The sequence below is a fragment of the Bubalus kerabau genome, chromosome 10 (genome assembly GCF_029407905.1).
Source record: "Bubalus kerabau isolate K-KA32 ecotype Philippines breed swamp buffalo chromosome 10, PCC_UOA_SB_1v2, whole genome shotgun sequence".
Lineage (NCBI taxonomy): Eukaryota > Metazoa > Chordata > Mammalia > Artiodactyla > Bovidae > Bubalus > Bubalus kerabau.
In genome coordinates, this window is record NC_073633.1 from 93,188,292 (window position 1) to 93,212,729 (window position 24,438).

Consider the following 24,438-nt stretch of genomic DNA (forward strand, 5'->3'; position numbering starts at 1 on the left):
GAGGAGCATCCTTTGCCCGTCGCGGCCGCGCCACCGCCCATGCTGCAGCCGATCCAGGGCGGCGACCCTGTGGCCGCAGCCCGCCGCTCGGTGACCCTACGCACCGCCCGAGCGTTCCCAGCTGAGGCCCGGGACCGGGACCCGCGCCCCGCGATGGCTCGGCTGGCGCAGCGCGGCGCCGGGTGCCCGGCATCCGCCCGCTGAGACGCGCCGGGCTGGGGACCGGCGGGGCCTGGGCGCTCCCCACTTCGCCTCCCCGCCGCGCCCTTCCCGGGGGACTCCACTGCTCCTGCCCGGGGCGGGGGTGCGAGGGGACAGGAGACCAAGACAAAGCCCACTTTGTGCGGGGAGTTGGCGGCGGGCGTGGAATGTGCGCGTCGGCGCGCGCCCCCTCCCCGCGCCCCTGCCAGCTGCGAGTCTCGGCTCCCAGACTCGTCGCGTCCGAGAAATCGCGCCCTATCGCCGCCCTCCGATCCGGGGGTCGCGACCTCGGAGCCGACTCCCGGCCTGTAGTCGCCTCGGCCCCCCACCTCCGAGCGCGCACAGGTGTGAGCGTGCGGTATTTTGTAGAGGAATTTGTTGCTCTTCAAAAAACTGGGACCTGGGGCGCCCGGTCGCTGTGGGCACTCGTGCCTCGACCCTTTCGTGGCCGCAGATCTGAGCTGCCTGGCCTCAGTTTCCCTCCGGCTTTTCTCCTCGGGCAGCCCAGACTGCTGTCCGGTATTGTTCTCGCTCTCAAAGGGGGTGGGGGGTGCTTTGGTGAAAGCTGCCAAGTTGAGATGTATTCTCTGCATCCCGTTTTTCAAAAAGAACCAGGCTTCTAAGGCTCACCCTGGACAACCAAGCCCCTCTGCCCAGCACTTCACTTTGAGGCACTGATTTCCCCCCCCCCCCCCCTCCGCACCAAGTAGTGTTTTATTGTACGGAGCCACGCCCTGGTTTCTTAAAGGTGCCCTGCGCTCTGTTTGGCCATGTGTTATCTCTGCAGCTGGTGTGTGGGAGTCCTCCTGTGAGCCACCTTTTTTTTCTTTACCCCTGCCTGCTGCTACGTCCTCCCACCCACCCGTCAAGGATTTGGGGATGCCAGGGGGGAAGAAGGTTGTCGGGGGCGGCAGTACCGGCGCTGCCCCCACTGCCGCGGCTGTCCCCTCTGGGGTCCGGCGTTTGGAGACCAGCGAAGGAGCCTCTGCCCAGAGAGATGATGAGCCAGAAGAAGAAGGGGAAGAGGACCTACGAGATGGAGGCATCCCCTTCTTTATTAACCGGGGTGGGCTGCCTGTGGACGAGCCCACCTGGGAAAGGATGTGGAAACACGTGGCCAAGATCCACCCCGATGGAGAGAAGGTGGCTCAGCGGATCCGCGGGGCCACAGACCTGCCCAAGGTGAGGGCTTTGTTTGGGGCTTGGCGGGGGGCAAAGGGTAGGGGGGAGCTAAGGTTTTAGTGACTTGGGGGCTTCCAGAGCAAAGTGCCACTTTTCCTGTTGGGGTAGGGAGTTACTGGTAAAGTGTTAAAAATATAGATAGGTTGAACCTGTCCAGAAGAACTTTTACTTAATTGCCATTGAGGCTTTTTTGTGAGGTCCACATGCCCTGTTTCTAGGAGTGTCCTCCTCCGTCTCTTAAAATGCCCATGTGTTGTGGGCAGAGCAGCAGATAAACTTAGTAACACTAACGGGTGCCTCTACATCTTATTCGCTAAGCCAGAGAGCAGTGGGCAGAGAATGAATGACTGAGGACAGTCCAGGATTTCAGATATTGAGTAAATATTTTCATGTGTTTCGCTGAATTCTCCAAGAGCGTTGTGCATGAAGTGCAGTTTGAGGACCCATTTTTACAGACAAGGAAGCTGAAAACTCAAGTAGGAACTCAGGGCTCCATAGCCAGTAACTGGCAGGGCTGAGTCTCTCCCCCCGCAGGTCTTCTGGTTCCAGGGCCTCTGCTCCGTAGGATGAGGTTCCAGGGCAGTTAGAAGAGAGCCGTGGAGAGGGGCAAAGTGCAGGCATTTTTCTGTGCACGGCAAAAACAAAGTGCAGTCACTTTTCACGATGGCTGGCCTTCAGTTGTGTCCCCATGAGGGCCGAGGCTGTCTCATTCATCTTTGTCTTCCCAAGGCCTCCTGTGTGCCTGGCACAGAACCGGCACTTGTAAGCATTTGCTGAATGAAAGAGTATTTAAAACATTCTGTGCCCTATAGTACTTGGTGGGAAAACACGCCTGATTTTCTTTCCCCCAAAGTTATGGTTCAAGACTAAGGAAATACTCTCTCAAATGCAGAGACCTGAAATTCCCTAAGAAAAGTCAGTTGGACAGAGGTCGGAGCCCATGCTTATGTGTACTTGCCCAGATGAGAAGGAAGGGACCAGAGAGAGTGGCAGTTAAGGTGGATTAGACATGGAAACAGGTGGCCTGTTTTGTTCTCTTTTTACTAAGTTATTGGTAGAACCATCAGAGACTATCTTCTGGGACAAGCTGAATTCAGACAATCCCCAGGTTGAGAGTTGAGCTACTGCCTTATATTTTCAAGAGAAATTGAATATGATTTGATTTTGAATGGCTACATAATCACCTTCTGAGCTAATTCAGAATTAACTAACTCCCTGTGGTTGGCCATTGTTTCCAATAATTTTTTTCTTAAAATGAACACTGTGGTGCCCATTCTACAACATAAATTTAGGGACTCACCTCTGATTATTGGAGAAGGAAATGGCAACCCACTCCAGTATTCTTGCCTAGAGAAGCCCATGGACAGAGGAGCCTGGTGGGCTGCTGTCCATGGGGTTGCAAAGAGTCAGACATGACTGAAGTGACTTAGCAGCAGCAGCAGCTCTGATTATTTCCTTGAGATAAATTCCTGGAAAAGGAAGTATGGCATCAGAGGATAAGGACACCTGTTCCAATCACCCGCCTAGTTATAAACTCAAGCAGACCCCTGTTTGAGCCACAGTTTTCTCGCCTGAGGTTAAGAGTGGTGTTGATTGTAGTGAAGTTAAATGAGACAAAATGTGTTAAAGCATTTTTTTAATATATTAAAAAAAAAATTGTTCCGGGTCTCAGTTGCACGTGCAGGATCTTAGTGTGGCATACAAACTCTGAATTTCTGCATGTGGGATCTAGTTCCCTGACCAGGCATCAAACCCAGGCCCCTTGCACTTTGAGTGGAGAGTCTTAACCACTGAACCACCAGGGAATCCCTGTGTTAAAGCATTTAAGAAACTGTAATGCCTCAGACTGGTACAGATTACTGGGTGTTCATTCCCTCTGTCCATGCCCTTAATCAGGAGGGGTGGCTAGGTCTCACTCAGCATTTGTCCCAGTGAAGCCAGAGCCACATGCTTCTCCCACATGAGCAAGTCAGGGATTAGCAGATGGCCCTCTAGCCATCCTGCTGATGTCTAAATCAGGCTCTGGGAGAGTGTGAATGTTCCTCTATAGAACTGTCACCACTTCAAGGGACTAAAAACAAAATTGACGAGCTTATTAGCCACTGGTCTTGTAATGTCATCTTGTCATCTTCAACCTTCACACATAGAAAAGAAACTGATGAGGGAATAACGCTATTGTCTGTGGGGGGTGTCATGACTGACAGGAGCGTGGAAGGGATTTTGTGAGACGATTGAGAGAATTGAAACTCTCCCTCCTCAGTCAATTCAGTTCAGTTGCTCAGTCATGTCTGACTCTTTGTGACCCCACGGACTGCAGCACACCAGGCCTCCCTGTCCATCACCAACTCCCGGAGCCTTCTCAAACTCATGTCCATCGAGCTGGTGATGCCATCCAACCATCTCATCCTCTGTCATCCCCTTCTCCCGCCTTCAGTCTTTCCCAGCATCAGAGTCTTTTCCAATGAGTCCGTTCTTTGAATCAGGTGGCCAAAGTATTGGAGTTTCAGCTTCAGCATCAGTCCTTCCAATGAATATTTAGGACTGATCTCCTTCAGAATGGACTGGTTGGATCTCCTTGCAGTCCAAGGGACTCTCAAGAGTCTTCTCCAACACCACAGTTCAAAAACATCAATTCTTTGGCACTCAGCTTTCTTTATAGTCCAACTCTTACATCCATACATGACCACTGGAAAAACCATACCTTTGACTAGATGGACCTTTGTTGGCAAAGTAATGTCTCTGCTTTTTAATATGTTCCGTCATAGCTTTTTTCCAAGGAGCAAGCGTCTTTTAATTTTATGGCTGCAGTCACCATCTGCAGTGATTTTGGAGCCCTGAAAAATAAAGTCAGCCACTGATTCCACTGTTTCCCCATCTATTTCCCATGAAGTGATGGGACCAGATGCCATGATCTTAGTTTTCTTAATGTTGAGCTTTAAGCCAACTTTTTCATTCTCCTCTTTCACTTTCATCAAGAGGCTCTTTAGTTGTTCTTCGCTTTTCTGCCAGATGGGTGGTGTCATCTGGAGAAGCTCTATATAGTCAGCAAAAACGAGACTGGGAGCTGACTGTGGCTCAGATCATGAACCCCTTGTTGCTAAATTCAGGCTTAAATTGAAGAAAGTAAGGGAAACCACTAGATCATTCAGGTATGACCTAAATCAAATCCCCCTCCTCAAACCACAGGAAAAGTGTGGGGGGGGCAGTTTCCTCTACCTTGGCCCAGAGCAGGAGTCTTGGCCCCAGAGTCTGGGCAGAGTAGAGATGTCCAGGAGGCATCAGGGTCTGATCCCAGAGTGCCAGCAGCGTGGACCCAGCACTGGGCTGCCCCACCCCCACCCCAAGTGGCCCTGCCCTGAAGCTAACACAGAGGCAGCAGAGGTTACACCGTAGTGGGACCAGGAGTTTGTGCTAAGCCACTTCAGTCGTATCCAACTCTTTGTGACCCTCTAGACTGTAGCCCACCAGGCTCCTCTGTCCATGGGGATTCTCCAGGCAAGAATACTGGAGTGGGTCGCCATGCCCTCCTCCAGGGGATCTTCCCAACCCAGGGATCAAACCCGCATCTCTTATGTCTCCTGCATTGGTAGGCAGGTTCTTTACCACTAGCACCACCTGAGTAGTCCGCCAAGAGTTTGGGGGATAGCATAATGTTTTAAAAAGACCAGGCAAGCCAAAATTCAAAATGGGGAGATTTTACATCAGAATCCAGATTTTTTCAGGAAATGAGAAGATCTGAGAGCAGAGAATCTGTGACCCCACATGGCAGCAGGCAGCTGGGGCTAAGGGCTGGTTCCCCTCCCTGCAGGTGGTTGAGTCTGAGGTCCCTGCCATGTTGTGTGATAAAACATTGGATCCACCGTGTTGAAATCCTGGGTCTCCAGGAAGGGACGCAACCTTCTTGTGCCTCAGTTTCCTCAGCTATAAAATGGGCATAAGCACCATACCCACTTCCGAGGGGTCACTGGGAGGAATTGATGAAATAAAGCCTGTGAAGTGGGTAAGCTGTCATACGTACTCAGCAAATAGAGTCTGGAGAGACCACCCCAAGGGCATTTTGGGGAGATGTCCTCTAAAAGGGTGACACCAGTATGTTAACGGGCGACAGTTCCTAAAAGGATCGCAGATCTAGGAGTCATTTGTGTTCCTTTGTAAGACTGTCTCCTTGATGTTTCAAGCTGCCTCTAGCTTTTTTATTTTAATTATTATTTATTTATTCTTGGCTGTGCTGGGTCTTCGTTGAGGCACGTGGCTTTTCCCTAGTTGCGGCCCGTGGGGGCTGCTCTCTGTTACGGTGCACGGCTTCTCGTTGCAGTGCTTCTCTTGTTTCAGAACATGGGCTCTAAAGCGCTCAGGGGCTTCAGTAATTGTAGCACGTGGGCTTAGTTGCCCCACGGCACGTGGGATCTTAGTTCCTGGAGCAGGGATCAAACCCACATCCCCTGCATCGGTAGGTGGATTCTTAACCACTGGACCACCAGGGAAGTGCCCTGTCACCGCCTTTTTAAAAGCCCAGTGGCCAGGCATCCAGACCCAGCTGCCCAGGTTCTTCTGACTACGGCTCTAGACACTGAGCTCCTGCAGAAGGTGAATTTGGACATCTCCCCTCAAAAAGGCAGCACTGCCAGCGTCCTCATGGGCTGACCAGTGTCTGACACGCCCAGGAATAACAGCGACAGTGGGCAGGAGCCAAGTCCCTGCCGTGTGCCCGTCCCTGTCCCAAGACCTGGCTATGCAGTGTCTCATCTGGGCTCTGAGGCTGGTTCTGTTTTGGCACCCACTTTACAGGTGAGGTGTCCGAGGCATGGAGACGGTAAGGATCTTGCTTCCAGACAGTAAGCTGCGGGGCTGGGATTTAGACAGCGATGGGCTGGTTCTAGGTCCAGGTCTGTCAGCCTCTGGGCTTTATTGCTTCTTGTCCACACACTCAGCTGCAGGCTGCCTGACCTCCCCCAAGACTCCTTTCTGTTCTAGACTGAGATGGACTCCACCAGGGGGGACGCCTTAATAGAACTCAGGATTTCAGGGGGTTCCTGGAGCCAAGGTAACCCTTGGCCTTGGTAGTAGAGGAGGAGTCTTTCCTGGATGGATCTGGGCCAATATCACTTTCCTCCACTGTACGCCACTTAACCCCACCGCTCTGCAGCAAGGGAGCATTTCTGGAGTTCCTGGTTTGGGGTGGGGGTTGAGGGATTGCCAGCCCTCTAGTAGGTCTGATTATTTGGATATACAGACTCTTGCCTGTTTGTTTTGTTTTTGTGAACGTTCAGAAGAAAGATGCTGGCCTGTTGGTTGACATGAGTTAACATGGCACAGCCGTCAGCTCCCTCCAGCTATGCCACAGTGGTGGTGTCCTTTAAGGCCCTACTCATGAATCCAGGGTCTTTCTACACTTTTTATCTGGAGCCCTTTAGTTCTTACAGAGCCTCTAGTTCCTGGGTCCTGTGTCTAGATGGCAGGTGATACCCTCATGGTACCACCCGGCCCTGGTCCAGGGTTGGCTTGTGCAAGCTTGCTCAAAGGATTCTTGGACTACAGAGCCCTCCTTGTTTGAAATGTCTCGGGGGAGGGTGTACTTACAGTCTCTACCTCAAGCTCCTAGAAGTCACTAGATGCCCTCACGGGAAGTGGAGATGACTTGCCTGGGACCTTCCACCTGAAAAAGCCAGGTGCCGTGCTGTTTATAGTAAATGGTGCCGTCATTCCTCTGATAGCTCTCCCACCCTGTATCCTTGACCCAAGGAGGCCAGCCAGGCCCTCAGAGAGTTCTGGAGCCTGTCTTGTACATGGTGGCCGGGCAGGAAGACAGAGCACTCCCCATCTGGGGCTGTTATCCCCCTGCTGATTTTAAGCAGTGGCCACAGTTTGGGCAGCAGTGGCAAAGTAATGCCAACAAAGGTCTGTCTAGTCAAGGCTATGGTTTTTCCAGTAGTCATGTATGGATGTGAGAGTTGGGCTATAAAGAAAGCTGAGCGCTGAAGAATTGATGCTTTTGAACTGTGGTGTTGGAGAAGATTCTTGAGAGTCCCTTGGACTGCAAGGAGATCCAACCAGTCCATCCTAAAGGAGATCAGTCCTGAATATTCATTGGAAGGACTGATGCAGAAGCTGAAACTTCAATACTTTGGCCACCTGATGCAAAGAACTGACTCATTTGAAAAGACCCTGATGCTGGGAAAGATTGAAGGCAGGAGGAGAAGGGGACAACAGTGATTGAGATGGTTGATGGCATCACCGACTCAACGGACATGAGTTTGAGTAAACTCTGGGAGTTGGTGATGGGCAAGGAGGCCTGGCATTCTGCAATCCATGGGGTCGGAAAGAGCTGGACACGACTGAGCAACTGAACTGAACTGAACTAGTGGGGTGTGAAAGGGGAAGTAGCTGCCTCCAGACTGAGGTGTCAGCGGCTGGGGACTGCCCAGACCGGAAGGAGGGGGCCGGCAGGGCTGGGGAGGACGTTCACGCAGAGTAGTCTCCTGGGCAGGGCTTTCTCCCTTGCGCCTTGGCCCTTTGGGGCAAGTAGGTGCCTGTCAGAGGCTGTGGTGCCATCAGGAATCACTGGTGTTTCACTTCCTTCATGTCAGATCCCTGGCCACCTTACTTGAGAGGCTGTGCCCGCACCACCCCACAGGGAGCGCATCCCTCAGCCCAGCCCCGCCATGGGCTCCCGCTGGACCCGGCCCTTCACTCCCTGTACAGATGGATGCGCTCAGCAGCCCCCACCTGCTGGGGAGTAGGCTGAGGCCTAAGGGTGGCAGGGTGGGGCCTCGTCATGTGAGGAGCCCTGAGGCCACCTCAGAGCTGCCAGCGCTGGGAGCCAAGGGGGACCTCAGGGGGCTGGGCCATGGACCTGGAAAGCTGGTTCCTCTCTACCCAGGAAAGCCCGACCTGTTACCCTAACGACCTGGTGGGTGCTTCCCTTGGCTTCTGAGCCACACTTGACTTGTTGCGGCCAAACTGCCAGCCTTCAGGCTCCCCAGGCCAGAGCGGGTGGCCTGGGGGCACACACCCAGATATGGCTGCTTTTCTGACAACTGCAGGGTTGCCGAGGGACAACTCCAGGGGGCCACGGAGCCTAGCCTGACTGCCAGCACCTGGGCAGCCCAGGCTGAGCGTTCCCAGTCCTCACCCACCCCTCCCCACCACACCCCCACTCTCCCCATGACAGCCCCTTCTCCCCATGTCTGGCCAAACTCTGGAGAGTCTATTCCGGTGAGGAGGACTGTCCAGATGCCCGGTTAGCCATGCTGCTGTAGGTGTGGCGCTGGCAAGACAGGAGAACCAGGGCTCCTGCTGCCTCCATGGAACCCTTCCAAAGAGGCTAGTCCACGGCAAGTCTCCCCCTGCACTTCCTTCTTTCTCCCAGGGGAGCAGGAAGGCCTGGCCATTGTGCTGTGATACGAAAGTGCAGTGGGGTGACACCCCCTGCTGAGGGTGTGTTCACCAGGGACAGGGACACCTGGTCAACTTGACTTTGAACCAGAGTTGAACCCCAAACCCAAATGAACTTAACTTCAAGATCAACATTCCTGGGGACGCCTTGAAGTTCATGAAATGTAAAATTCTAAACAGTCAGCCTGTGTTTTTTTCTAAAATTATGAAAGAAGCATAAAATTGGAATATCAACACAAACTCCAGATCAGAAATGTCGTCAAGGGCTAGGAGGGTGAGGAGTGGCCAATGGGAGGGTGGGGGTTGAGGGGGAGAGAAGCTCAGCAAAGGAGGGAGCGGGGAGCCCCTCCTTGGGATGTGGCTTCTCTGGGGGCTAATCTGGGTGTCCAGTGGGCTGGAAGCTCCAGGGTAAGCCTCCCTCCATGACCAGAGCTTTCTCTCTCCGTGCCCAGATCCCCATACCGAGTGTGCCTACGTTCCAGCCCTCCACGCCCGTCCCTGAGCGCCTGGAAGCAGTGCAGCGCTACATCAGGGAGCTGCAGTATCCTCCGTGGTCAGAGTCACAGCCGCTGTCCGGCTGGTCCGGAGCCGGCTGGGGCTTGTTTCCAGACAGGGCCAGAGGGCACTGGGCCGAGCAGCTGCACCCCACGACTCCAGGGGGTGCCACTCACACAGCATCTCTGAACCCCCAGAGTCATGTGCACACAGCGCGTGTCCTCCTGGGTATCGGAGCGGGTTTGTCTGATGAATGCCACACCTGCTCTGGCCTCCCTGCTTCCTGCGTCCTCCTCCGTGTGATGGGGTCAGTGTGTCCTGAGTGACCTGCTCGTGGAAGCCTAGTCCAGGTCTACTGGCTCAGACCTCCTCTGCTGACCCTCTGGTGCCAGCAGAGAGAGAGAGAGGGGAAGCTCCCTTGGGGCTGTTTAAAAACTGGTCTAAAAGAAGTGTGTGTTGGGGGAAAGGCTGTGTGTTGGGGGGAGGTAGCAGGTAGATGGAGAAGGCAATGGCAACCCACTCCAGTGTTCTTGCCTGGAGAATCCCAGGGACGGGGGAGCCTGGTGGGCTGCCGTCTATGGGGTCGCCCAGAGTCGGACACAACTGAAGCGACTTAGCAGCAGCAGCAGCAGCAGCAGGTAGATGGAGGAGAAAAAGGATTTTTATGCTCCAGGAGACAGCTTCCACATCTAGGACGTATCCCCTAGTTCTGCGCCTTTTTCCTCCCTGGCAGAAGGCCAGCTGCCCAGCAGGGGAAGAGCCTTGGGACGCCCCCAAGCCTGGGATTCCCCGGTGTCTCTGAGCTGGGCCTCTCCAGCCCTGGGCCCTGCCTGGAGCTCTTCCACCTGGCTCCCTCTGACTCTCCTAGCTGCTGATTCGGTCCAAGATGGCAGGACCCCTAAGGGCCAGGCATGGGTCCTAAGCAGAAGAATAGTCAGACTGGTTACTGAAAACTGGGTCCAGCCCAATTTGGGGGGAGAGGACAAGGGGCAGAGATGGGGACTGGTGGCCTAGAGAGGGGCCGGTTGGCTTGGGAGCAGCACCCAGCAACAGAGCCGCACAGGAATCCCACCCCAGCCTCCTCCTGTCCGTTTGTGCTGTTTCTCACCAATTGGAACATGAAGTACTGCTGAGAGCTGTCCAGGGCTCAGGCTTGTCTCCCAGCCCTGGCCAACCTGGCTGCCTTCTGCCTGGCTTCCTTCCTGGAGAGGAAAGCTGGGAACAGAGGATGAGTGAGGACAGAGAGGGGCCCTGTGGGGGAAGGAGCCAGCGGCGTGCTGTGCCCTTCTCTCCCTTCAGACGATCACGCCCTGAGCATCCTCCCGGGCACCCTCCAGAAGCACTCTGTGGGGTCTTTACCCAGCCTGCACCCCCGAGGAGTGCTGGACCCCCGGGGTCTGGATGGGGGCAGAGGGACACGTCTCTTCCAGATCAAGCCAGAGAGCCCTTAACCAGCACCCACAGGTACAATCACACAGGGACACAGTTCTTTGAAATTAAGAAGAGCAGACCTCTGACAGGGTAAGTGTGGGGAGCACGGGTCCCTCTGCACCAGTTCACAGGGCCTGGTCTGGTTGGGGCCCCTCTGTCACCTGTGGGTGGAAGCTTATCAGGCAAGCAGAGAGTCTTCCCAGGGGAGCCCACCAGCAAAGCAGGTACCACCGTGGGACTCCCCTTAGGACGTCCTAAAGAGGGGATTCTAGCCAAGATGGGCAGCCAGGGCTCCCTTGAGGAAAAGGAACCCCAATATCCATGCTGAGCCAGGAGGGGGATCCCCAGTATCCATGCTGAGCCAAGAGGGTAATGGCAGCCCACCTGCTTGCCTTGGTGATGACAGAGGATGGTCCCAGGTGGATGTCTGTGTGTGACCCTTATCTTCCTTTTAGGAGAGGTGGGCCTCACAGGAGAGGGTCCTCCCCCTTCTCTCTGTTCCCTGGCATCACCCCCAGTTACCTTCTGGACTTGATTCTGGGCATTTGGTACAAGGCCCAGTATTTGAGCTGCAGGGACCCTACTGGGGAGAACACTGCATGTCTCACTTCCCATTCTGCCCCCCAGGTGTAGACCCCTGGCTGGATTCACCCCCATGGAAACCCTTAGGGCAGAGTAGAGTGGAGAGTGAATACCACAGCTGGGCCTGGGGGCTCAGCTCAAAGCTGTCTACAGGTTTAAAACCCTGTGCTTTTATGATGAATATGAATTTTACATCTTGCCCCACATATAATCAATCCATGATCACTTCCTTATGAAAAATGCTTTAGATGGCTTATTAGCTAAATTACTTAATTACCCCTTCTCTAAGCCCTCAGGGGGAGTGCAGCCTTCCTTATCCCAAAGCTTTGCTCTTGTTGTCCTGTGCCTGCTGTATGTGCAGGCCCAGTTCCAGCCTCATGGGGTGGAGGAGTCTGACACCCTGCCCTGCAAAGCCAGTGGCCAGGCTGCACTCCCAGGGCCAGGGGGCAGCATTTGGTGAGGAGGGAGGAACCAGGCTTCAGAGATAAGTCTGTTTTAAAGCGGCCTGAATTCCAAGTTCAAGAGCAGGTGGGGGAGTCACTGGGCAGCTAACTCCCTGAGACCCCATGTCCAGGCTCCAGGGAGCTGGCCAGCCATGAAGGAGCAGTTACAACAATCAAAGGCTCTTCAGAGAAGTCACAGTTGGGTCAGGGGTGTCCACTGTGCTCCAGAAGAAACAAGATCAGTGCCAAGGTCTCCGGCCTCTTTGGCATGCTATCCCATGCACTCCCCAAACACCATCTTTACAGGAGGCCCCCAGCCCAGTGGCTTTCAAAGACCTGCCTACCACTGCACGCCACCCCCAACCACCCTCCCCTCCAGAGGACTCTGCAGCAGGACTCTGAGGGAAGAAGGAAATGGAAGGACAGAAGGGAAAGGGGAAGGGCCTCTTTCCTTATCTTCAGTGGTTGTCTCTTCTCTGACCCCTTAGGCTCAGGAAGGATGTGAGGGGGAGGTGCTGGGCTTGAGCTGCGACAGCTTGGAAGGCAGGGGAGTCTTTGTCCATCTAGTCTACCTCCCAATGCTCCTTCACCAGAGGGGACTGGAGCTTCTGACCTAATGACTCTGCCTTCCAACCCCCCAGGCTGATGGACCTGGCCAAGGAAATGACCAAAGAGGCTCTGCCAATCAAATGCCTGGAAGCGGTGATCCTGGGAATGTATCCTTCCTCTGAGAGGTCTGGGAGGGGGCAGCCAGCTACTCACATCTCCAGGGCCATCTTCCTCCTCTGGAAGGGCCCTCCCGGCTCCCTTTCCCAGAAGTCACGAACTTGGCCCCAAAGTGAAGGAGTTTGAGGGGGGCTCAGTCTCTTGCACCTCAGTTGCTAACTTCCAAGGCTTACTGGGCAGCTTTTTTTTTTGATCAGTGGACACAGTGACCCTGTTCTCCAAACCACAAATCAGGGCTTATGGTCTCATAAGCCTGCTGTGCTATTTCCAAGAACCAAAGAGTCTGGGAGAAGCAGGTTGGATGCCCAACTGTTGGCATTTCCAAGACATGTGGATCTGTGGAGATGATGGACATCCCCTGATCTTTAAATGTAAATCTGCATATAAAAAAAAAAATAAAAAGGGTTTCTCAGTCTCTCCCCAACCCAAAGGATAAAACTGGACCTATAGCTGGATCACCAGAGTAGTTAGGTAGGACAGACAAGGCCCCTAGAGGGGGCACCCAATATCCCCAGTTAAAGCAAAGTTAGGAGACTGGCATATGGCCATTTCTCTGTTGTAAGTGGTTCCTGCCGGAATCCTACCTTGTTTTATTACAGAAAATTTTAACCTCATATAAGCATAAATTAACATAGTGCAGCCCATGTGCCCATAACTCAGTTTTACCAATTCAAGGCCAGTCTTGACTCATCTCTGCCCACCCCACACTCTTCCCTGTACCTACCAAGGCTTGTAAATATTCCATCTACCACTCCTGGAGTAGGCACTGGGCTCTGTGCCCAGCAGGGTGAGGGGGCAGGTGCCTAATGGAACAGGGAGGAATCGTTTGCTCAGACGGGTCAGGGAGAAGACGACAACGCTCACAGGCCAGGAGCACAGCTTCTCTGAGGGGGATCAGAGGGGATACTCACCACCCCCATAGACATACCTGCCTAACTTGTACAAAGAGAGTGCAGGGGTGGCCCCAGTCCTCCTCCCTGAGGGCTAATCCCTCTGTGGCAGTCCTTTGCTGCCCAGAGACCCACCAGCATTGCCTTGTCCAAAGGGTTCTCTGCTGAGATGAGTGTGAGGCCAGCCCAAGGACTCCAGGCCGCTGCCGGCACTTCCTTCACCACCCCACATTTGTTTCTCCTTCAGGACCATGCTCCAAAGTGGAGGTTCCCACCCCCTTGTAGGAGGGAGACCCTGCTCCCCTCCCCATGAGCACACAGAGAAGCTGGTCCAGATGGGATCACATGGTCCCAGAGGCCTTCCAGGGGTTATCTGCTGGCTTGTGGGCAGGAGGAAAATGGGAGTAGCCCCCCATCTGGATAGGACACCACCCTGCTGTCCCCATAGAACTGCCATGGCTCCCTCCTGAACACATGGGACGCTCTGAACTAAGTCTGTTCCTGGTCTCATCCTCACTGCACTCAGTCTGCACCTGGCTCATCTGTGTTCCCAGTCATTTGCTTGCAAGGAGTCAGGCCTGGTGAGCATGGCAGTGACTGCTTGCAGACTGCAGGCTCAGGCCAACCTGGACCTGAATCCTAGCCCTGCTATCCTCACTGTGGCCTCAAGCAAGTTCCTTAGCACCTCTGAGCCTCGGAGTCCTCCTCTGCAGAGGGGACAATGGCAATGCCATCCCACAAATTTGTTAATACAGTTAAACAACCAGGAGCACACTGGACACTGGACGCAGTGTCGACCTGGTCTGTACACCAAGCTTTTATCCTGTTCATCTCATTCTCCCCATTTGTTCAAAAAAGAGTTTTGAGTGCCTGTCATGTGCCATGTCTGTGCTGGGCCCCAGAGATACAGCAAAAAATAAAAATAAATGACAGACAAGGTGGTCCCCATTCTCAAAAGTTTACATTCTAGCCAGGGAGACAAAAAATAAGCAAGTAAACCAAGAAATAAGAAAAATAATCACAGATTGTGGTGATGTGCCATGGGGAATATAAGTAGAGCAGACTTGCTTTAGGAAGGGAGGTCAGGGGTCCCAGCCAAGCCTGAGAAGGAGCCAGCAGGGCCCGAGGAGCAGCCAGAGAGAAGAGCTGGCGTAGACGGTCCTCCGTGGAGGTTGGAGTGGACAGCTGATGGCCCCCCAGGCTGCCGGCAGCCTTGGTTTTATCAGAAGAGCAGCAGGCACGGTATCTACGCATGGAGGGGTGGGGGCGCTGAGAGAAAAGGAACAGGGTTGTCTGTGCATCTCTGATGCACACGTGTGTATCAGCATGTGTGAGAGGGAGGGCAGGGGTGAAGAGGGCTGTGTGTGCAACAGAGGGGAGGAGGGAGGTGAGGGGGAGACAGACAGACAGGCTTGTGGACGGAGGGCCTCTCTCACCCTTCCTTCACCCCACCACGCTGGAAGGCCCGGCAGCTCGAGGTGCCCTACTCACTGTTACTTGGTGAGGGCTGCTTGACGTCATGGCAGCAGCCGGTAATCACTGAGCACCCTGACCCATAGAGATTGAGTTCACTGAGTGCCTACTGTATGCTGGGCCCAAGCCTGATGACAGGTTGTGGATGAGCAACACCCACCGTCCTCGCTGGGGAGCTGGGGTCCGCACTGGAGAGCTGGCATCCGCACTGGGAAGCTGGGCTCTGGGGCGGCTCACACAGCCTCTCCCGGGTGGGGTAGGTGGGATGGGGTCGCCACGCCCCGCTCCTGCTTCTAGCCGTTTCCTTAGCTGCGGCGGCGCGGCCAGTTACCTCACCAACAGCATGCCCACCCTGGAACGCTTCCCCATCAGCTTCAAGACCTACTTCTCAGGGAACTACTTCCGCCACATCGTGCTGGGGGTGAACTTAGGGGGTCGCTACGGGGCGCTGGGCATAAGCCGGCGCGAGGACCTGATGTACAAGCCGCCGGCCTTTCGCACGCTCAGCGAGCTCGTGCTGGACTACGAGGCCGCCTACGGCCGCTGCTGGCACCTGCTGAAGAAGGTGAAGCTGGGCCAGTGCGTGTCCCACGACCCGCACAGCGTGGAGCAGATCGAGTGGAAGCACTCGGTCCTGGACGTGGAGAGGCTGGGCCGCGAGGACTTCCGCAAGGAGCTGGAGCGGCATGCCCGCGACATGCGGCTCAAGGTGCGTGCGCACTGCCCTGCCCGGGGCACCCAGGGCCTGGGCAGGGGTGGAGGTGGAAGGGCAGGGGTGGGGGGGTGGTGGAAGGGCAGGGGTGAGGGCAGAAGGGCGGGGGCGGAAGGGCAGGCGTGGGGATGGAAGGGGTAGGGGGTCAATGGAAATGTAGGGCTGAGGGTAGAAGGGCAGGGGTGGGGAGGAGGGGCAGAGGTGGAGATGCCGCTTCCTAGAGGCTCACTCTTCCAGGGAAGTCCCCCCTTCCTCCCCCACCTTCCCAACCCACCATCCCCACCATCTTCTTGGGAGGAGGTGGAGCCTGGAGTTGGGGAGGTGAGGGTAGGAAGTTTCTGGGCTTCGCTCAAAGGTCATTGCTGATGAGACAGCCACCTCAGGTGGGCAGCCCCAGGGAGGCTCTGGTCGGGCTGCAGGGGAGCTGGGCTTGGGCCTGGGCAGGGGTGCTGCCATCCAGGTAGAGGGGCTGCGAGTCAAGGCTGGTGGGGAGTCATGGCCTGTCTGGAGGGAGTGGTATCGTGTGGGCTGGGCAGCAGCTTCCATCACCCCTGTCATCCCGACTCTTGACCCCCAGCCCCAGGGGGAAAGTCAGAAAAGAGAAGCGGGTCAGACTCTGGGGAGACAAGGAGGGACGGCTCCTTCTCCCTCTTGCCCAGCCGCAGTGAGCAGGGGTCATGAGGGGGAGCTGCTGGACCCAGAACAGTGGGCTGAGCTGCTGAGATGTTTGTCCCCCTGTACTTGGGGGTGCCTTCCGTGAGGCCTGCTGGCCCCTCCCCTTTGCCCGGTCTCTGCAGCTCTGCGCTCTGCCTCTCCGGGCAGCCTGGGGCCACAGCCGTGACCGTGGCAGTTTCACGCCCATTGCTGCTCCCCAAGACCACAGGAGGGCCGCAGCGGGCACGGGGGGACACTGAGGTGCAGGGAGCCCAGAGACTTGCTTGCAGCCTGTGGGCGGCAGATGGGCCTGGGGCTCAGTCTCCGGATAGGGAACCCCGGCACGTCGCAGGTGCTTTCAGGAGTCCCGGCCACCCTGCCCCGCCAGTCCCCAGACCAAGACCTTGGGGTGACAGCTTCGGTGCCTTCCTTCCCCAGGGCAGCTGCAGGTGACCCCGCGGCTTTCGGGGGCTGCCCTCCTCCCCTCCTGAGCTGGTCCTCCCCCGTCCCTCCCTGTGGAAGTCTGGGTGCCCAGCTGCCCAAGTGTCACCGCACCTTCAGGGGAGCAGGTTGGATATAGAGCTGGAGCCAGCACTACCTAACTTCGAGTGCTGTGTTTCCCAATCTGTTCGGTGCTTAAGACTTCCCATGCTATTTGCACCCCCTCCAGCACCCGTCCTGTATACCCCACATTTTGAAAATTCAGCTCAAAGGGACTGTGTCGCCTAAGTTCACTTGCTCCCCCCACCTCCTTTATTCTCTTTCATCAGAGGTGTAGCCACTAGTCTGAGCTTCTGATCAACTGGAGATAACCAGTGTTACCTGTGGGTCTTGTAGGCTCCCAGCCCCAAGCTCAGACACGGGCTGCTTCTCCGGCTGGCCCCTCTGCCCGGCCTGAGTAAATGCCCCTTTTCTCGGGGGCCACCATGAACCCTCCCCAGTCACTGCTGTCCACGTCCATGCTGTTTCAGGGGCTCATGGAGTTTGGGCTGCCCTGCTGTGGAACCTCCAAGGCCCTGGCCACTTTAGCGCCTGGGAAACAGGTTCAGGAAGACCCTGAGACAGGGCAGAGCAGGGCTTGAGGCTTCCTGGGCTCTGCCCAGAGCAGCTTTGGGGCTTGTGGCTCCGTCAGGACAGGACGGACTCTGGGGCAGTCCTGGAGCAAGTCTGTGTGTCTTCCTCCCCACCCAGATCGGCAAAGGGACTGGCCCTCCGTCTCCCACCAAGGACCGGAAGAAGGATGTGTCCTCCCCACAGCGGGGCCAGTCCAGCCCCCACCGCAGGAACAGCCGCAGCGAAAGGCGGTGAGCCCTGGGTTTCCCCTTTCCTGGAGGAGTTGGGGGTGGGGGGAAGGTGCAGAAAAAGGCTTCATCCTTTCCGCTCATCTTCCCCTCCCTCTGATCTCCCCCCAAGCTCTTCGCATTCCCACCCTTCTCTTTGTCGCCCCCACTGGGAGGGTGGGTTTGTTTGTATGTTGAAACAGCTACAATGAAGTCCCGTTTCTCTAGGGAGAAGGACATCCCTGGCCCACTGGTTACCCTGTGTGGGCACCCTGGTGCCCAGCAGGAGGCCCATGGGGGAAGGTCCGAGGCTACAACTGCAGAGCTGCAGAATGGGCTCTGGGGGAGGGATGGTAGAAGGGTGGGGCCCAGCCAACAGTGAGCTCTTCCAGGAATATCGCTGGAAAAGGTTTTAACCTCAGATGGCAGCCGGTCGGTGGCTTTGAATGTAACCTTTGCCCCCATGAAAGTCTGGATTTTGTCGGTAACCAGACAGCAGAAGCATTCGGATAAAGCACCCAGCGGCCTCATCAGATTTGTCTCCTCTGTGTCAGTGTGGCTCTTGCTTTAAAGGTCATTCTGGAGACACCTCCAGGTTATATGGGGTTCCCTGGTGGCTCAGATGGTAAAGTGTCTGCCTGCAATGCAGGAGACCGGGGTTCGAGCCCTGAGTCGGGAAGATCCCCTGGAGAAGGAGATGGCAACCCACTCCAGTATTCTTACCTGGAGAATCCCATGGACAGAGGAGCCTGGTGCGCTACAATCCATGGGGTCGCAAAGAGTTGGACACGACTGAGCAACTTTATTTTTTCACTTTTCTGGAGACACCTCTCTGGTGTCAGGGGCACCTCGCTGCCTCCCATAGCCAGCCTCCTTCACTTTGTCCTGGGAGGCTCTCAGAGAGAACACAGGGTCCCTCACAGGGATTCACTGTTACTTTATCACTTAACCTGCAGCCAGAGTCGCTGACCTCAGTGAAGAGCAGTAGCTCCTGAGAGAGTGTGGGGCCCACACTCAGGCTCGCATGGGGGGTTGGGGGATTCCAGAAACGCACTTCCTCGGGGACCCTTCCTGCTGCATTTGGGACACCTTGGAGAATGGGGAGATGGGAGTTGGGGGGCAGCCACCCTGGCTCCCCGCTCTCCCACCTCCCAGAGAGGCTGCTCACCCTTTCCCCTTCCTCTCTTCTCCCCTCCCTGCAGGCCTTCCGGTGAGAAGAAGCCTTCAGAGCCCAAAGCCATGCCAGACCTCAATGGGTACCAGATCCGGGTATAAGGCGGGTGGCAGCGCCCCCTGCCCCACCCACTTCCCAGGGGACCAGCATCCTCCAGCCAGACCAGCCTCGGTCCTGGGGAACGCGGGGCTGATGACGGGGCGAGCGTGTCCCAGCTCAGCTTCCAAGCTGCTGTCCCTCCGCTGGGCTAGGCCCTCTACCTGTGGACCAAGAGGCAGTGAAGAGTTGAATTCTGAGGTTTTAACTTGATGACCTGAAATTTAAAGTATTGGGAAAAAAAAAACTTAAAAACTAGTGGATCTGGCCAGGGGCCGGAAAGCCAGTGCTTAGAAGATTCTAAGTGTCGTGGGGCTGGGTGAGGAGGGGTTGCCGGCTCTGGCTGGTACCCCTGCCCGTGTGTCTGGGGTTTGGGTCCATCCTCCCCATGGGAAACCTCCCAGCTCCACTCGGGCTGTGGCGTGACAGGGGAGCGATGTTTCTCCAGTCCTGTCTGCCCTGGCAGCATCATGACCCAGGGAAAGGAAAGCAGGGTAGGAAGCACCCCGAGAAAGGTCTGCATGGTCCATATCGGGAGCTTAGCACAGGCCCCGTGTGCCCCAAGAGCCAGAGTGTGTGACCCAGGAGGGCCCTTGGAGCCCCATGGACAATGCTACGTGGGTGGACACTGCCCAGTGGTAGCGCCTATTGCTGGGATGCACTGGACGAGAGCCCGGGAGAGAGCCGCTGGGGGAAAGAGTTCCCAGACCCCTCCTTGGCCCCCTTGCTCAGCGCAGCTCTGCTTGTTGCTGCAGCTGGGGCCTCCCTGCAGAGGGGCCGGGCTTGGCCGGGGGCCCAGAGAAGAAGCACTGGGCTCAGCGTGCCTGTGGGGATCTGAACAGACCTGGTGGGTCCAGGAACCATGGCTGAGGACGGGGTGGGACCCTCAGGCCTGGGTCGGGAGGCCCCCAGGGACTGCTCCCGCTTCCTGTTACCTCAGCCCTTGCTAGGGAAATGAAGACCAGGCCACGGAGGCCTGTATCCCAGCCCCCGCTCCCTGTTTAGCAGCCTGGGTTAGGTGTGGAGGGCCCAGTGATGATCGGGCCTGGGGCATGAGGCAGCTCATTAGGGAAGGGCCTGAGCTGCTGGAGTCTGCACCATCTGCCTGGAGGGCAAGGGAGAAGTTGTGGAGACAAGTTGGCGGAACTGGAGGAAGGTTCTGGAGGCTCAAGCAACAGCAGAGGTGGAAGGCAAAGGGTGCAGTGTGGCCACTGGGGAGAGGCAGAGCCCAAGAACTGGGGAGTGTAAGTGAGAAAAGAAGGTGAGGGAGAATTTAGAACCACGGGGAGTAGTGAGTTCCCCTTTGCTGGAGGTATTCAAGCAAAGATTAGATGGTTTCTTGTCATCTAGAAAGCTATAGACCGGATTTAGGTTACGGGAGGATAACTGGGAAGAGATGACCATTAAGGTTTCTTAATACTGAGAGGCAACCGTCAGTAAGGTTGCCTAGGGACTGAGGGCCTGACTGAGCTCTGAAAGAGGAAGAGCCCAGAGTTGTGAACTCAGATTCCCCCAGGGCCCAGCAGCTGATTGAAAGGAGGGCTGCAGGGCTGGGTGGGGACTGTGGCCAACTAAAGAAGGCCAGCCTCAGCCGCTGCTGCTCAGCGGGTCTAAAGGCAGCCCTGCATACCAGATGGTCAGATGTTTTTTCATTGCAGAACTCTGAATTTTTATGTGAAATATGCAGATTTTTAAATGGTGGCAATCAACTCAGAAAATTTAAAAGCCCAACCTGAAAAAGAATGACTGTCTGTAATCTTAAAGAGAGTAGCAAGAGCTTGGGCTGGGGAGATGGATGCACTGAGATGGCGTGGAGATGGAAGGGATGGAAGTTCTAGGCGTCCCAGAGCAGGCTGGACATCCGAGGGCAGCATCCTCGCCACAGCGGCTGCTCCCAGATGAGCAGCTGCCTCCTTCCCACCCGACTCTCCCTGCAGACCAGAGACACTCAGTCGTGTCCAACTCATTGCAACCCCATGGACTGTAGCCTGCCAGGCTCCTCCATGGGTGGGATTTTCCAGGCAAGAATATTGGAGTGGGAGGCCATTATCCTTCTCCAGATCTTCCCGACCCAGGGATCAAACCCAGGTCTCCCGCATTGTAGGCAGACGCTTTACCGTCTGAGCCACCAGGGAAAAGGGGGTGGAGTGGAATAGAAACAGTGCTGTTCTCAGTCTGCTGGGGAGATGGATGAGGCCTGAGGAGCCAAGAAAGGGAGAGACAGAGACAGGATGCGTCTGCTGACGCAGGTGCCCACCAGGAGAGGCACTGGGCTGGCAGCTCTTCAGACCAGCAGATCTTGGCCCAGAGTCAGGCCACGCAGAGAAGCCGGCTGCTCACTCCCTTGGGTTCCTCCTGGTTCAATGGACCCTTGGCAAGGTGCCTAAGCTGCCTGCTGGGCTACATCACGGCCAGAGCAGTCTGGGGGCCACTGTGAGCCCCAACTCAGCCTCCCATCCCATCCTAGTTTTCAGGAGGGGGGGCCCCACGTTCACACCTTCACCTGGGTCAGAGATGGATCCATTTGGGAGGCATGAGGCTGAAAACAGGGCCTTTTGTGGGTGTGGAGGTGGGTGCCTTGTGATGTCCACCTGGCAGGTGAACCACAGAGCTTGAGGGTGAGACGTGAGAGGGGGCGCTGGGGTCAGGGAGATGTGGGGGAGAGCTGCTCCTGGCATGGGAACCCAACGGGGTGCTCTGATCCCCCGTCTCCCTCCCGAGCCCCTTGGGGAGAAGGAAGCAGAATACAGCCCCAGCCCCAGCTGCTGTCTGCCGGTGGAGGGAGCCGACGCCCTCACCGAGAAGCCCCTAGCACCTCCCCGTTTCCTCGCTGAGACCTCGGGCCTGTGGACACCCACGGGATACAGCGGTGCTTTTTTAATTTATTTTTTAACACATTTCAAATATATGTAGCAAGCCCTCCTCCCCTCCTGGGCGTGTTTACACAGGCTCTGCTCCGCGCGGGGCCGGCCTGGCTGCAGTGTTTCTGGGGAGGCAGGGGGCAGGGACTTGGGGCCTTAGTCACCATCGTCAGCATCACCTCATCTCACTTCCCATGAGGGACCAGGCCCGGCTCCTCCAGACTCAGGGCTGCCTCCCAGCACTCGGTGTGGGCTCCTCTGTCCCTGGGGGTCGGCGCTCCTGGCTGGGGAGGGGTCAGGGGAGGTCCGAGAAAGCTGTGTGATGAAGGTGGGCCGGCTCGGCGAGATAGTGACTGCTCCCCAAGGCCGGGCCGCCTGTACCCTGTGCGGGCTGCCGGGTCAGAACACTGAAAATCTGGGTTTCCAGCCGTGTCCCACCCACTCACACCTGCCGGTCCTCTCCCTCCCGTGGCCTCAGCAGAGTCACCATCCCCTGGCCCCTCTCAGCAGCCACCCCATCCTTCCTGAGCGTGGCCAGGTACGGAGAGCTGCACCTCCCACCCCTAGGTGCCATGACAAAGCCAAGGGCCAGCCTAGCTACAGGGAGAGCCCGAGTTTGGCCACGTCTGGTTTCTGACCCTGGGTCATATCACAGCATCCCCCCCTCCCCGCAGCTTCCAACTTGGACTTGACTTCCTGGCCCAAGGACTGGGTCTCCTTCTGACCAGGAGTGTGCCCAGAGGCCTGTGTGCCTGGGTCCCTGCCTGGGTGGTTTTCAGCTTAGCTTTGTTGGCTTCCCCCAGGCCCACCCTCTGGCCTCGAAGTACAAGGAAAGTGTGAGCTGGGGGCCTAGCCTATGGACTGTGTTCTGAGTGCCAGAGTCCCGCTGTGCTGAACTCCCCACCTCCCTCGTCCCACTGGGAAACCAGGGAAGGGCAGGGAGGCGTGCCCTGAAAGAGGGGTGCGTGGGGTAGGAGGGGAGGTCTGACCCCGACCAGGCAGGGCTGGCCAGGTGCTAGCTGCAAGTCTGTCGGGTCGGTACTGACCCCACCCCCCTACCCCCACCCCCACCCCATCTTGGTGCTCCAGAGTTCCAAGTTTCCCTTTTTCTTCCAAGTCTGATGAGAGGAGAGATCGGGTGTGCTTGGCCTGGGGCTTGGTGATGGTGTCGGCTGGCTGCCGTGTTGTACTGGACTTTGTTCTTCTCGTATCAGTATTGCACCCCACCTTTCCCTTTTACACTTCGTCTCATTCCTGTTCTCACTTTTTCCTTGAAAAGAATAAAGTCTCCCCCCAGCTCAGCTGTGTGGGCTGTAAGCCTTGTCTTCTTCCCTCCAGAAGCTGGGGCTGCAGCCGCCCCACCCGCCACTGTCAGCCATGGCAGCTCCAGGGGGGTGGGGGGTGGGGGTAGAACCTGACCAGAGGTTGGGGGGAGCCCCAAACCAGTCATCAGGACACCTCACAGCCCCGGCAGTCATGATACAACTTCTGGGGTCCCAGACTGTCACACCCCTCAGCCTGCTGAAGCCATTCAGCCCTTTTTACTCATCTGGGAGATCTTTCCTGCTGACTGTAAAAGAAGCCCTTTCTCCTTCATACAGCCAGTTCCGCCCCCCTGGAGGCCCCAGGCGCATTCCAGAGCCCAGCTTGTCCTCTCCTAGTCCCCAGCCATCCACCAGGAAGGAAGGAGGAGGAAGGCTGGGTGTTCTCCTGGGAGAGGAGGCTATTTCAGAAAACCATAGCAATGGGGATCTCAAGTCCCTTCTCACCACGGTCGCCAGTGCAGAACCTATCGAGGTTAAAGACACAGCTTTGGAAAACACCCCTGGTTCTACCCGTTACCCCTTCTTCCTCTGCATTGTCCGTCCAGCCCTGGACCTCTTCCCATGCTTTAAGGCAAGTCCAAACAATTGCAAGCTGACCTGCCCAGAGGCATCTTTTCACCTGTAATCCTTGCTCCCTACTTCTCTGCTCTCCTTTCATTCAGCTTGAAAGGAAACCCTAGGCTTAGGAGAAGGGAGCGTATTTCCTACTTCTTATCCCAGCCAATCCCCAAAGAGCCCCAGCGAGACGTGTGGTCTAGCACAGCAAGACTCCCTCACTTTCAGGAGCGTTGTGGTGAGGCGTGGCCACTGGGAAGAGGAGAGGTGGTCTGTTGGGATCCATGAAGGGCTTGGACTGTACACCATTAAAAAGAGGCAGTTATTTACAGGATCATTTAAATCCAGCTTAAATGATACCAAAAAACGAGCCTTTCAATAAAGGTAACCAGAGTTTGTAAATAACTTGGCTTATACCCCCTTCACACAAAAGGCAGTGTGTGAAATGTACATATTCAAGTCCAGCTGGTAAAGGGCCTTGTGGGTGGGTTTCAGTGATGTGGGCTCATATACCATGGGCCCCTGGACTGCTCTCATACATACAGGGGCTGGGTTAAGTGCTGGGCTGAGTTGGTCGTGAGTCAGCCAGGCTCACCGTGGATACCACGCGGCCACTTTCTTGGAACTGACGCAGAGCTGAGTGCCATCACGGACTCCCAAGAGGACCAGAAGCCAGCCTATTGGGAGGATGGCCACATTTCCTGCTGCTCCCTTTGCTTCAAGCTCACAGCACGTGCCTGCCTAATTTAGGCACGTGACTATCGTGGGTTGGACCTCTGAAGGCAGGTGGCACTTCTCAGAGCCCTGGACATGAAGAGGTTGAAGCTCTGCACCCCCGTCTGCCAAGATCTGACAAGGATCCTGACCACGACTGCAGAGGGCAGTGGTGACAGGGTGCTGGTCACACCAAAGCCCAAGTCGACCGGCCCACGTGCGGGCCGCCTGGTAACCCTTACCATGTTT

General features: G+C 56.2%; 1 protein-coding gene across 1 annotated transcript; it reads left to right on the forward strand.

Annotated features, from left to right (window-relative positions):
• Positions 1–896: 896 nt before the first annotated feature.
• Positions 897–22,663, forward strand: VASH1 (vasohibin 1). Its single transcript, XM_055538740.1, has 7 exons — positions 897–1,383; positions 9,231–9,319; positions 10,738–10,794; positions 12,371–12,445; positions 15,146–15,527; positions 17,376–17,488; positions 18,667–22,663. Exons 1-7 carry the CDS (start codon positions 1,081–1,083, stop codon positions 18,737–18,739), a joined length of 1,092 nt encoding a protein of 363 aa, XP_055394715.1. The 5' UTR covers positions 897–1,080; the 3' UTR covers positions 18,740–22,663.
• Positions 22,664–24,438: the final 1,775 nt, after the last annotated feature.